The sequence below is a fragment of the Lichenostomus cassidix genome, chromosome 4 (assembly GCF_008360975.1).
Source record: "Lichenostomus cassidix isolate B80296 chromosome 4, HeHo_3.0, whole genome shotgun sequence".
In the NCBI taxonomy this organism is placed as follows: Eukaryota; Metazoa; Chordata; class Aves; order Passeriformes; family Meliphagidae; genus Lichenostomus; species Lichenostomus cassidix.
In genome coordinates, this window is record NC_139484.1 from 34,797,104 (window position 1) to 34,811,052 (window position 13,949).

Consider the following 13,949-nt stretch of genomic DNA (forward strand, 5'->3'; position numbering starts at 1 on the left):
ACCCCAACAAATGCAATTTAAAAAAACATATTCCCACAGTCAGCAGCAGTACAAATATGTGATGACGATTTTGAAACTTGATGACAAAACTGGAGACAGAGGAGGACCAAAGAAAAAGTCAATAAAAAGATGTTACATGTATTTTTATTTATAGCCAGAGTCTACATACAAAAAAGCATTTTATTTTTTGAGGTGAATATGTTGAAACTTCTCTCTGCAGAAGACATTGAAAATAAACGTTCTCTGTGGGAGTTTGGAGGACCTTGAATTTTGAACCTTTGTAAAAGAGTACTTTTGTTTCACATTGAATTTCCATTTCTACTGTGCTACCAACACTATGCCTTTCTCTTGAGATTTAAGTGATCTTAAGACAAGTGACAGAGAGAGAGGATGTGAGGTGCTCTGAAAGACCCCTGGGTGTGTGAAGATGAAAACCAGGTGTGATAAAGCACGTTAGTCCCCTAAATACCAGAATCACCAACTGTTTGCAACTCTGTTTCAGATCAGGGTTGTACTAGCAAAAGGACACATACCTTTGCCCTTCTTCCTGCCTTTGAGAATGCTCTGTGATGCTCTCTCCCACTAAGCAGACTGAAAAAATCATGGGAACTGACCTGGTTTTTTACATCCTGAGTTACCCGTAGGTAAATACTATAATCAAAGCAAACTCCCATTCCATTACCTTTATTCACTCTTTTATATAGCAATATTACAGATGGTTAATCATCATTTTACTAGTTTCATCCTCTGCTTAGACCACATGAACCTCTGATGTTTGTAAGAGTGAATGCAAAGGTGGGTACTTTGTCTTTCATTTGAGGGCAGTTTTGATTCCGCAATAAATGTACTGAATAGTGGATTTCCTGCATGAGGAGAATTGATTAGCCGTGAGCTGGAGTCCCTTTTGAGTAATTCTATACATAAAGCTGTATAGAAATTTTCCATCAGAAAATTTACCTTGGAAGACTTCAGCTTCTGGGTTGGAAATGCATGGCTGAACAGGTTTTCACAGTCATCTTGCTTTGTAGTTCTTATCCCTGCTAGGGTTTTACACTCTTATTTTCTGTCCTAGGTCATATCAGAAATCTTAGCTGAAGTTTTGTCTTAGGAGAACATGGAAGAGTGGAAATGAAAATATGTCCACAATACACTGAATTGTGGTGGCAACATGTGCATGGTTTCAGGATGCCCTCTTTCATTATTTATCATTTATGGTTTGGGATTTCAAACATCAAATACTTGAAGGTTCAAACATAATCCCACTGAAGAAACTATACACTGCAGCTCCACTGCAAGTTCTTCTAGGGCATGCATATTCTAGGGCATGCATAACTCATTGCCCCATGTCTTGTATATTTGCAGCTTTTAACTCACACAATAGTGATGTTTTCTTTTTCTTTCCTTCCTTTAAACTAGCTTAGTGCTTTAAAAAATCAGCACTGACTAATAGCTCTAGGTGGCTTAAGATTATGTGAAAAAAATATCTGCTGAAAAATATGTCTTTACTTCTTTACAAAGCAGATCTGAATTTGCCCATAGTGGACTATGACCCTTACTACAAAATTGTTCTCAGGATTCAGGACATTAAATTGAATTTCATCTCTCAAAAGTCAATGTCTGCATTCACTTCAACCTCCAGAGGCAGATATAACTGGCAAGCTGTGGAATTCCAGATGCAACGTCTCCTAAATCTTTCCTGCCAGTAGTCCTACTTTTTCTACACAATTATTATATGATCTCATAGCAATCATTTCTATACTTAGGATGGTTTTGGCTATTATGCTTTTTCACTGAGTGGAAGAACATCAGTGCTGAATGTCTTCAGACAAAAAGGCAGCTGAATTAAAATTTCCTATATGCTTGGTAAATTTCCTAACTCTGGATGATGAACTAAAGAAGTAAGTGGAATTTCTGACAAGATCAGTGCCCTTTGGTTTTCTGAGTACTTTAATCTTTGGGTGGATTAATTTCTTGATTGATCTCAACATAACCCCAGATTTTTAAAATTCAGTTGAACTGAATAACTTCTTGGTTAGCTGCCACCATAAAAAAGTGTAAATGCTTGCGTAGTTTTTTTGGTGATCTTCTGTGACATCCTTATAGCCTAGCAGGGGTGAAAAGGAACCAATGAAGTACCAAGCACCAAGAAGCACCAAGACAATAGAACAATGCCTTGCATGTGACAATCTTCTAAGCAAAATTAATTCACTTAGATATTTCAGATTGTCTGGAAACTATAGAGAGAGTAAAGTATCAAAGACATTCTCTTAAATGTAGGAACATACATTTTGCAGAGCTCTGTGAGGAACTAAAGTTCTCCCTAACAGTCTGGATCACAGAATTGAACAAATTTATTACATTTGTATATGACAGTGGAAGATAGGCTTAAATTCAAAGTGGTTTTGACAAACTGGATAAATATTCTGGGGAAAAAAGTTGCATTCAACAGAGACAGGACAAAAGGGAGAAGTATTCAGCCATAGAAATATGAACAATGAATTAGGTGATCTTGAGGGAAACAAAATAAACCAGAGGTTAAATTTTATCACAAAGTGGTACTGCTGTTAAAACCAAAGCACAGAAGCATGGAAAAAGAGTACACACTGTGACATCTGCATGATCATCCTTCTTATAAACAATTACATGATCTGAAGTAGCTTATCAGCTCCAAATTTGGACTTTAAATGAGATACAAATCAGTTGAAGACAGTCCTGGTGAAAGCAGGAGGATATATCAGCTCTTGAGATGTCCTGAAGTGCCTACAGAACAGTTTCTGGATGTGGGCTTTACCTATGTAAAGACAGAGGGGAATACTCTGCTTGCTGTCCCTTTGGTGGTTAAAGTAATACTCAGAAATCACAACAAGGAAGGTTCAGGTTATGCATTAAGGAACAGTTTGCAACGGCAAGTCAAAACAGATTGCCTGAGGAGGCTGGAGCAGTGCTATCGGTGGAGGACTTCGGAATGGGTTAGACAAACACTTGTCAAGAATGACACAGCTGATCGTGCCTTGGGGCAGAGCCACGGAGGAGCTGACCTCGCAAGGTCCCTTCCAGTCCTACTTTTATGTAAAGTGCATTGTGCTATTTCCTCCCATCCCACCTTCATCGTTCAGAGTTATCCTGTTCCTCCTTCAAGCTTTCCCTTATCTCCAACTACTCTCCTAAAAATAACCTTTCTACTGCCTCTTTTACTATTTTATGCATATGTAGGAAATGCTTTCTGAACAAGACAGTTTTGTGGATGGACCAGACTGAGCTCATCCGTGGAAAGGGACAGGACTATTTCTTACCGTTTGTGTGGTTATGGAAAGAAAATTCTTACTGCAGGATTAAGACCTAGACATTCAGAAATATTTTAGCCACCAATAGGAACAGGGACTGTTGCTGAAGTGACAGGTTGCTATATGCAGGGCAGAAAAGGAAATTAGAGGTAGCTTTATTTTTCAATATTCATTCTGGACACGTTAATATTAAGAGTCTGGTACACATTTTCCGACTGTTTGATGTGACAAAGCTGAAAGGGCACTAGGTCGGAGTAAGCTTAACCTGAGCGTCCTCCTGTTTTGCTGAGAGGAGTTAGTTTGAGAAGACAAGGTAATTGCACTGCATAGTCAGAACGAGCAGCTGAACTCAGACCAGAAGCCCACACAGGTCCGACCGCAACATGCTGGGTACAAATCGACATCGCTTTGAACATCTCCTTCCCTCGGTGCTGCTGCCCAAGCGGGGGGTGCCCTCAGCCCCCGCGGCTCGGGGAAGGCTGGAGCTGCCCAGGTAGCGGCCGGGCGGGCTCGGCAAAGGCGGCGCTGCGGGGCAGTCCGGGGACAGCCGGCAGGTGAGCGCCCCAGCACCGCCCGGCGCGGCGGGCCGGACCCCGGGGCAGAGAGCCGCCCGCGGGCTCACCGCGCGGTTCCCCCCGCATTTCACGTAGCGCCGAGGAGGACGGACCGGAACGGGAATTGCGAGCCCCGTCCCCGATGCGCGGCGGCGGCAGCAGAACCGGCAGCAGCAGCAGCACCGCCCGGCTCCGGCCCGCGGGCCCCGCACCGGGCTGCCGCTCTCCGCCTCGCCCGCCGCGGGGAACGCGGGGCGGCCGGGATGAGGGGCGCGGTGGGGCGGGCTCGGCACCGCCCGCCCCCGGCCCGGCAGCCGCACGTGGTGGCGGGGGGCGCGGGCCGCCCCTCCCTGTCCGCCTCCCCGGCGCGGACGGGCGCGCTGTGTCGCGGCGCCGGCAGCAGCCCTCTTCTCCTGTTTTTTGGTGGTGTTTTTTTTGTTTTTCTTTTTTTTTTTGGAACTCTTGCTTAGCAAATTGCGCGTGATGAGCTCATGATGCCGCGCCCCCCCGCCCGGGCCGGGGCAGGCAGGGGGACGTGAGGCGGGCGGGCGCGGCCAGCGGCGGGGGCTCCGCGCGGCCGGGAGAACAGGGAGCTCTCGGTCCCACGCTCTTTACAGAACTCGGGTTCTGAGGCTTTACCTTTTTTTTTTTTTTTTACATATATATACACATTTGTTTCCTTTTTGCCCCTCTCCCGCTGAGTGGCGGGTTGTTTGCCGCTCTGTTCGCAGGTGGATCCATGAGCTCCCCCAAGAGCGACACCGCGCAGCGCCGCGCCGGGGCGGGGGGAGCGGCCGCCAGCCTCGGCCCCGCCGCCGCTGCGGGGGGCGGCCCCGCCCGGGCTCGGGGTGGGCACGCGTGAGGCGGGCGAAGTTTATCCGCGGCGCCTGGCCCCGCTGAGGGACGGCGGGCAGGGAAGAGCCCGGCCCCGCCGTGCTGACACGGGGAGCTGACACCGCCGCCGCCAGCAGAGCAGCCCGGCTTTGGCCATGAAGAGGAAACAGAAGCGGTTTCTGCAAATGACGCTGCTCTTCACCGCGGCTCTGATTTTCCTGCCCGACATCGGCCTCTGGTCTCTGTACAAGGAGAAGCACCTGGTGAAGCCGCCCGAAGGCGCCGAGCCGCAGGTAGGTGCGAAGGCGCCGGGAGCACAGCCCCGCGCCGGGCGGAGGGCTCAGCCCCTCGGGCACGGCCCCGGCTCTGGCTCTGGCTCTGTCCCTGCGGGGCTGCGGAGCCCGGCGCCAGCCGAGGCGCGGAGCGGCAGCACGTGTGCTTGTCCTAGCGCCGCGCCCGAGAGACAAAGTTGTGAGAGGGCAGCTGAGCCCGCCGGGCTGGGCTTCCCCGGGAAGGGCAAAGGGTGAGCAGGCACGCTGGCTGCCTGTGAAATTAGGAGGCTGTGGGATTTTGTGTGCTTCGGTGGTGAGCTGCGGGTGATGCTGGGCTCCAGTTTTCATTGCAAGAAGTGGAGGTTTTACCGCAACTTTTGTTTGGTTTGCCTGTCTTCAATACTTCTCGAACTGGTGTGTGGCTGCAGGTCCGCTGGAATTGCTTGTTATCCATATAGATATCTTACCACAGAGATTTTTTGTTTCCTCTTCTGTTGTGAGTTCGACAGAAGTGACTGGCAGTGTTTTTCTCTTCTGAACATTACTATTTTGACCTGATGCGGTGACGCTGTGTGTAACTGCTTGTCAGACTGATGTCACAACGAACTTTCAAATATTTTCAGTTTACGGTTTTCTCCATCACTGTTATTAATATGAGCAGTTGGCATAAGCTGTTTTTTGCTTGAGTTACTCTTCAGCTTGCTAGGTTTATGTATGGCTCATAAATCACAGTATGACCTGCATTAAGTGAAGTTTAGCTTTAGGGAGTTGTTGTAATGCACTTCTTTATAACCCTGCCTGTAATTTACCAAAGCTTATGCTTATTCTGTTCAACAGTGCAATGCTTCTATACTGTAATTGTCAGTGTAATTTCAATATAACATGAATGTTTCATAGATGATTGCTAAGAAATTATGGGATTGTATGATCTTTTAGCTTGTTTACCACTTACATACACCTTCGCGTTAAGGTGTATTAGATGGCATCATTTATCATTTTATTGTATTAGAAGCCTTCATTTCAAGGGTCATCACCCATGTATGTAATGCAGCTTCCACATACTAAATGTGTTTAAGTCAATGGCTTCCACTGAGCAATAACATATTTGATTCTTTGTTAATAAGGGTATCCATTACAGAAGTCAGTCCTCCAAAGTATCATAACTTTGGTTAATGAAATATGCTGAATATTAGTAGAGGGGGAAGTTAAGGATAGCTTCTTACTTTGAAGCTTACTTTGTGTTTCCATGGGTTTTAAAATGCAGTAGGTGTCAGGTGCTAAAATTTAGTTGGAAGTAATTTCTTCTGAAAGAAAATTATACATGATCATAAGTATCTGTCATTAGTTTACAAGGTGCACATGGCAGTCTTTGCAATTTCTAATTTACTTTGTGACTTATGAAAGCTAAGGTGCAAATGCAAATAATGATTTCCATGTGTGTTGCAGGGGGTCTTTAAAACCCACATGCCTTGACATGAGATAAAATTTCTATGTTCAAGAGTGCACTCTAAGTAAAGCATGATTTGATAGCACTGAATGGGTGATTTTTTATTTTTTATTTTTTAAAAGGATTCTGGATAAGGTGGTGTAAAAAATAGGCAGCTAAGCATATATGAAGGACTAGCTAGGCTTGCTAATGAGACCTCAGAAAACTTGAAATCCTAAGTCATCTAAAAAAGGTCTTTTTACTAGCTTCGTTTTTTTTCTCCACTTTTTTCCCCCCCTTCCCTTTTCTCCCAATCTGAATACTAATTGAGCAGTAATGGGACTGTTTAATGGAAAAACAATAAAAATGAGCAGTGAAACTTTGAACCTTACAGCTGACTCTAATGTAATTCCGTTATCATGGTAAGTATTGAAATCATGTTGGCAATGTCATTACCCAGTGAGGATGGAAGGTTGAAGTGGAGATGAGTAATGCAATTAGCTAACTTAAGTCTTTTGATGTGCACATTATAACTCAAAATACTTACAAGGAACAGGGATTGAAATACAAGTTGGAGTTCAACTCCCTGAAATATAAAGAAAATTGTAAGGCTTCTTTGCAACTACTCTAGAAATGAGGTCATACTAGAAAAGACTGCATTAGAAATAGTGTCATAGTAGAAGTGTAACTTCTTTTTTCCCCATTAAGTTAGTAGCAGATGCAAGAATTTAAGCACTCAGCACAGTTATTCTTTGCCCTTGAGGTGTTCAAATACTTGATACTTAGTGTGACTTAGCACAAGTTTAGAGGTCAGTCCTACTGAAACTGCAGCAGACTTTTCTTACATATTCTAAGATCGTGTTAGGTTACATAGTTATGTGTGTAGAGTCAGCACATCTTGCTAGTGATGTATAGTTGGACTGCTGTGGTGTGTCCTGACCATGGGAGAGGGGCAGACCTGTCTGTGACTTAAATAATTTAGTTACAGGCTGAACTGATTTTGCTCTCATGGGTAAAATGAGTGTCTAGTTGGTATTCTGATATTGACAGTAATGTTTATGAATGTTTATAAAACCATCTTGTTTTAAGAACAATTAAATTAATCTTATGCTTCATCAGGTGGTTTTGAGGAGATGACATGCTAAAATGATGTTTTGACTACTTATAAATTAAGGTTTCTCTTTCCTTTCTGAAACAAACATCCCCAAACTTCCTTGAAAATGAGGGCTCTGTCAGCCTCTCCCACCATCTCAGCTGCTTGCCACAGCACCAGAGTGAAGGAGGGATGGCAGTCTGATGGAGGAGGTATTGATATCCTGACAGCAGTCAGCAGAGGAGCTGTTCAAAAGCAGTCCACAGTGCAAAAATAGTCTGTTTCTATCAATGGTAGAACAGTGTCCCCTGGGGACTGTGTCATTCCCAGTGCCTAGAAGAGGTGCTTGTGTTCTTTATTGCTATCTAGAAATTCTAATATGACAAACTAAGTTGACTTTTTTCATGAAAATAATGCTGCAATAAGTTACATAAGAATATCTTTTCTTGTTGAGCAAATTGTCTTCTTTAGGAAAAATTAAAAAATTAGAAAATTATACTGACAACTATGATTTGAAACAACATTAATGATTTTGATTGCTTTACATTAATTCTATAAACATTATTAATCTCTATGAACCTTCATTTAATATAATTTTTTAAGCTGTTGTGTTTTCTCTTGAGAACGTGATAGGCTTGATTTTTGTATTTTGGTTATTGTTATTTACATTTGGCTTATCACATTATTTCAAGTGGAGCTTCAAGGATAAAGGTACATGTAAAGGTTCTGACTTATGCAGTGCAACAAGATTTCCATGAAATATAGTTTGACATGAGTGGTAAACAAGAGGAAAAAATATATAGTCAATTTCTAGTTTAATCTTTATAAGACTGCCTTCCTTACTATACTGTGGGAATAAGGGAAATTGAATAGTGTGTTTTTATTTCCTTTTTAAAAATAGTTCTTAAAAATTCCTTAACACATTATGGTGTCCTTGAGTTTTGATTAAAGTTTTTACAGTTAGTTTAACTTTGGAGTGGGAGTTTGTTTGTTTTTGTTTTTTCATTGAGGTATTATGTATGTTATATAAGTATCTTGTCTGATCTTGTGATAAAGTTTTAAGACCAGGGTGTTTGGATACTAAGTTATGCTGGTAAAACTTTTAATTTCAGTTTTGTTTTCTATGGAGAAAAAGCGACAATGTGGTGCAACCAGGAGGATATAATCCTGGTCCAAACCTGGTTATCTCATGCTATCTAAAGTTAATGTTACTTTGTTTGGCTGCAGTAAGGCTTTATCCTTGTCTCTTTTATACACTGTCAGTATATGAAGCATAACTTCATGTGAAAGAACCAAATTTCTTGCAGCAGCTTTCCAGTGTCTGTAATGTAGGTATTGTGATACACGTTTCTTTCTGTTTGTATGGGAGGCCAGTGTGGGTGGTGACTGAGAGCAGTCTGGGGAAGTAACCTCCAATATATTTCAACTTCATTTTGTACATTTTTCATTCATTTGTCACATCCTTGCTTCCTGGTGTCAAATCTCCTCACTTAAAATTGGATTGAACAGCCGCAGTCACAGATGCTGTGTAATACTTATAGGTGTATTACTGAAATGCTTTATGATGTGTAAAGTAAGGAAAGAAGGTAGGTTTCTGGCTTCATTTCACATATACTTTGGCGCAGTAAAGCAGTGAGGTGCTCTGCTTTAACCTCCAGCCAGGAGAAACTGGTGATGGTGTTGACCCTTTTTTGTTTTGTTGTTTGCATGGTATGCAGAACACAGAGCAAAAGCTGTGCTGTGGGGGGAATCATTGTTCCATGGGATAGTCACACTCTCTTTCTGTTGTCCTGTGAAGTCTGTACTTCTATCTGGTTAGCCCCGAGATTACAAATTTCTCATGGGACAGTGAGGTATGGATTCAAATGAACTCCTTAGGATATGGAGAACTTAGTCCTTACAAATCCTAGGCCTCTGTTGTAGTTGGCAAACAGACACAGAATCGACTTGCTAAGCCTGGTGGTTATGAAAGTACTGACTTTGTCTTTTGAACCCAGAAAGCAACTTCAGGCTGAGTTCTGTCTTGCAGTCATTAATTTCTGAAGTCTGTGAAAGAAGTGAAAATTTGAATTTTCCCCAGAGTGCAATGTTTCCTACTGTTTAGCACACAGGTTCTGATAATCATAAGTTTTCCAGGAAGTTAACCCTGTTAACTCACTATTGATGTCAGCAAAGTACAAAGCTTGGGTTGGTGAGCTCTGTTTGTCATGCTGCATAAAAACAGTATCTTCAGAGCAAAACTTTCTTCCCCCCCACCCCCAGCTGTATTGCCCTTGCTTTTCCAGTTGATTTCAAGAGCTGCAAAATCTTGTATGAAATATGGTTTGGTTAGGACACAAATATGCACCTATTTTCTATTATTGCACTGACAGGATACTGTCAGTTACTTATGTATTTGGTTCTACTGTCTCAATTATTTACCTTTCGCTTTCACCGCAAACTTATGAGGCAGGAGAGTTTTGTTTCTCTTTAGCAGAGGAGGAAATAAAGTATAGAGTGACAAACAGGCTCAAATCTACAAAAGTAGCTCCTTGACGGTTGCTCACATTTATTTGTACTATTTTGGGAGAGTACCTGTCAGACCATAAAAAATACTGATCATACAAGTCTCACTTTCTCTTCTCAGTTTCTATGCATGTGCTGTTCCAAGCAAGTCCTTCTTTCTCTCTTCAGAGCAGCAGCTGGGACTTGGTGTGTTCAATCCTTTTTTATTCTACAGCTCTGTTCATTGCTGTGCTGATTGCTGTGCTCGTGTGTCAGCTCCAAGAGTCCCTGTACGCGGCACGGCAAAACAGAGCTTAGTGCCTTAAAATGCAGAGCATTGGCAACTTGGGTTTGCCTTTTAGGTGTTTTAAGTCACACAGTTAACACTTATGTAATTCAGTTCTTTTATCTAAATTGTTCATGTATAATTTTATTCCCTTGTATATATTGGAGCATACTGAGGAAAATATCACTTGAGTTCTAAAACCTTTGTTACTTTATTGCCAAAAATAGTATTCTATCTTAAAACAGTGTGCTTCTGTTGTACTCAGTATACCAGAGGGAGCCCTCCTGTGGTTAATTTAATACCTATCAATTTTCAGGAGTGTTACTAAATAGGGTATATCTTACAGGATAAAATAGACTGCTTTCTATATTTAATTTTCTTTCTGTTTAACTCAGCATTTGTAATACATTTCGGCTAATTTATTGTGCATAGTCATTTTGGATTAATCCAAATCAAAACACAAGATCCAGAAACCTCAGCGCATGCTAACACTTGGAGTTGTACAAAGACTGCTGTGGTGAAGGGGATTCCATGGCCTTATTGAGGCAGTGGGTTGCAAAATTCATCAGTTATTAGGGAGGCATACTCAGGCTGTGTTTTGTCCCCTCACTGGGACATGATGCTCAATTCTTTCCTAAACTTCCTCATCTCCCTGTGCAGGGAACGTCTCTTGTGTGCAGGAATTGTAGTGGTACTATAGGTATATCCTGATCAGGAACCAGACTGCAGGGTGTGTACTGTTCAGTGGAGATGCAACTGTGTGTGTAGGCAGTGTCTGTTCACATATAGAAGAAAGAAAAATTCAGCTTTTCTCTTGTTTTTGGTGCTCAGACAGGTAGCTTATGGTCTTTGTTTAGCAATATGCTGATGCATCCATTTATAGCAATTGACTTTAGCAAAACTGAGCATGTACTAACTATTTTGATGGATTTGGGCCAGCAGTAGACATGCTGGCTACTTTAAATTAGTCTAAAAAAAATTAACTCCGACATAGACAAGTTAAATGTGATGCAACTCGGGAATCCCAAGCTAAAAATTCTACATGTGTTGTAAGTGTTCCTCATGGTCAAGAGACCAAGTTCTGCTGACAGAAAGAAATAGCAGTCCCATTTTTTTTACTATTTCTTTAAAATGTGAAAAGGCTTCATTAGGAGATGTCAACCTCCTGAAGCAGCTTCTTTCTGAGAATTCCAGTGTGTCGTGTTTTAACCCTGGCAGGCAACTAAGCACCATATCACCTCTCTCTCACTCCCATCTCAGTGGGATGGAAGAGAGAATCCGAGGGGTAAAAGTGAGAAAATTCGTGGGTTGAGGCAAAGAGTGTTTAATAGGTGAAGCAAAAGCCCCACACCCAAGCAAAAAGCACAGAATCAATTCACCACTTCCCCTGGGCAGGCAGGTGTTTAGCCTTCTCCAGGAAAGCTGAGCTCCATCATGCATAACAGCTACTCAAGAAGACAGATGCCATGACTCCTGTTGTTGCTCCTTCTTTCTTCTTTAGTTTTTTGTGACTGTGGTACCATATGGTATAGCATATCCCATTGGTTAGTTGTTTTCAGCTGTGTCTTCTCCCAACGTTTTGTACAACCCCAGCCTCCTCACTGGCAGGGCAGTACAAGAAGCAGAAAAGACATTGGCCCTGTGTAAGCCCTCCTCAGCAACAACAGCATCTCTGTGTTATCAGCACTGTTTCCAGCAAAAATCCAAAACACAGCCCCCTACTAGCTACTGTGAAGAAAATTCATTTTTTCCCATCCACAATCAGCACATTATGTAAACTAGCTTTTAAGGTCAAGCTCTGTAATGATTCATTGATTTCAACCTGATTTTGACAATGGTCACTTTTCGAAGAGTTTCACTGGGTGATACACTTGTCTGGGTAATTTTACTCCAAATATGTCCTCAACAGAGAAATCCTTTCCCTCTTCTTTATGTAAAAACATGCTAGAGACCTGTTTGTAACAGTTTGCTCAAGAGGTGAAGAAGAGGAAGAAAATCTTTCAGGAATTTAATAGGACTTCATGCTTATTTTTCAAATTCTTTACCTTCATTTCCATGATTTTCACACATTTTTTCTCTGACATGGCTCCAAGTCTGTGCGAACACCTGGTGATTCAAGTCAGCTGTTTGATCAGCAAACTAATAACAAAGAGAATTGCAGGAACAAAAAAGATGAAGTGTATGTCCAGCTAACATGGAAATATGTAGGCCACAATATCCCACTCCTTTCTGGGTGCTTGTACTCCGCAGGGTCAGAGCTGTCATGTTTCTGTTCAAGGTCATGATTCACAGGGGACAACGTTTTATTCTGCTGTCATTTTAAGATCTCTTGGCAGATCCTGTTGAAGGAATTTCCTATTATCTCTTTCTCTGGTCAAATCCTGTTTATTGAAGATCTGTGCCCTTAGGAAGCAGTCACTAGCTGAAATATGAGGCTTTCTAGTCACATGTGGATTTAACAGATAACTACAGCATCCCTTTCCCTACCATCACCTCCAGCTGTTGGTTACCTTCCCATGCCTGAAATTTTCAGCCAAATCCCTGATGAAAGGACACAATGGAATTTGACAGATGCTTCACTGGATCATCTGAAACCACCTCCACAACAGTATAAGCCTATCCTCTGAAGAAGTTGAATGTTTTTGTGCCATCCTCAGAGCCCTGTGAACAGTCATCTCCGTGAGAGCTGCAGCAACAAGAAGTTTGGAGGTTGGTGTCGTCTGGCAGTACCATGAAGGTGCAGTGCGAGGAAACTTCTGTCATGTTTGTCTCACCTAAGAACTGCCATGTCCAGTGCAGTTTTCTGTGCATTGCGACTTGTTTTTCGTTTCTTTTCAATGTTAAGTTTAGAGTGCAAATTGGATATAGTAGACTAGAAAATCTGGCATGTACTACTTAAACGTTTCATTGATCAGTGATAAACCATTGATTCTGTGCTGAAAAACAGTGGCAATTGAACAGTTTTCTTTTTTTGCTACACAGTGGTTTATGATAGCATGTGATACTGCTAAGAGATTTAGCTAGGCAGAGTAATTATCTAAACTAGAATTTTGTCAGGACACCAGTATTAGTACAGGGTGCTTTAGAAATTGGATTGCTCACTGAAGTGTGTAAGTGTAGATTTATCAGACTAACTTAAGGTGCTCATTTGCTTAAAGGAGCATAATTTTTCATACTTGTACTTGGAATAACAGATGAGTTTATTTAGAAAATTTTAGCCTGTTTACTGACTTTTGCTGTCTGAAAATAGTTTTCTATAAACTAAGTACTAGGAGAAGGCAAACAAATATTTTTGACAAGTAAGAACGTTTTAGAGCAGTTCCATTTATAGATGAAGATGGGAAGAGGAAGGACTCCTTGTGTCTCTGTTCAGAGCCCATGCCTGGGAAATACTGGCCCTGCAGTGTTACCAGCTCCTCTACTGTGAGATAAGTATTTTATCCCATATGTTTTTGCCTCACTGTGATTAAAATCTCCCAATTTTGCATTAGGTTAAACAATTTTCTGTAAGACACAGTTTGTCTTTCTGTTTTGTTATCCAGTCCTGGTTGTAATGTAACTTTTGGGTAGACTTTGTGTAACTTTGCTGACAGTTTATGGCTGTGTCCAAGCAGGCAAGGTCAAGCAGTGCACATGGACTAGAGAGGTTTGAGACATTCCCACCCACAAGAGTTAGCTCCAGCAGATACTGACAACTGAAATCTCTTCTGAAAAGT

The 13,949-nt window shown here is 42.1% G+C and overlaps 1 protein-coding gene across 2 annotated transcripts in view; it reads left to right on the forward strand.

Annotated features, from left to right (window-relative positions):
* The first annotated feature begins 4,216 nt into the window (after positions 1–4,216).
* GALNTL6 (polypeptide N-acetylgalactosaminyltransferase like 6) overlaps positions 4,217–13,949 on the forward strand; it is a 428,069-nt gene continuing 418,336 nt past the window's right edge. The window contains exon 1 of one of the 2 annotated variants that reach the window (XM_085058681.1): positions 4,217–4,965. In XM_085058681.1, coding sequence (XP_084914807.1) covers positions 4,828–4,965 — 138 coding nt within the window. In that variant the 5' untranslated portion in view covers positions 4,217–4,827. The remainder of the gene's footprint in view (positions 4,966–13,949) is intronic. The other variant, XM_085058679.1, reaches the window with a different exon arrangement.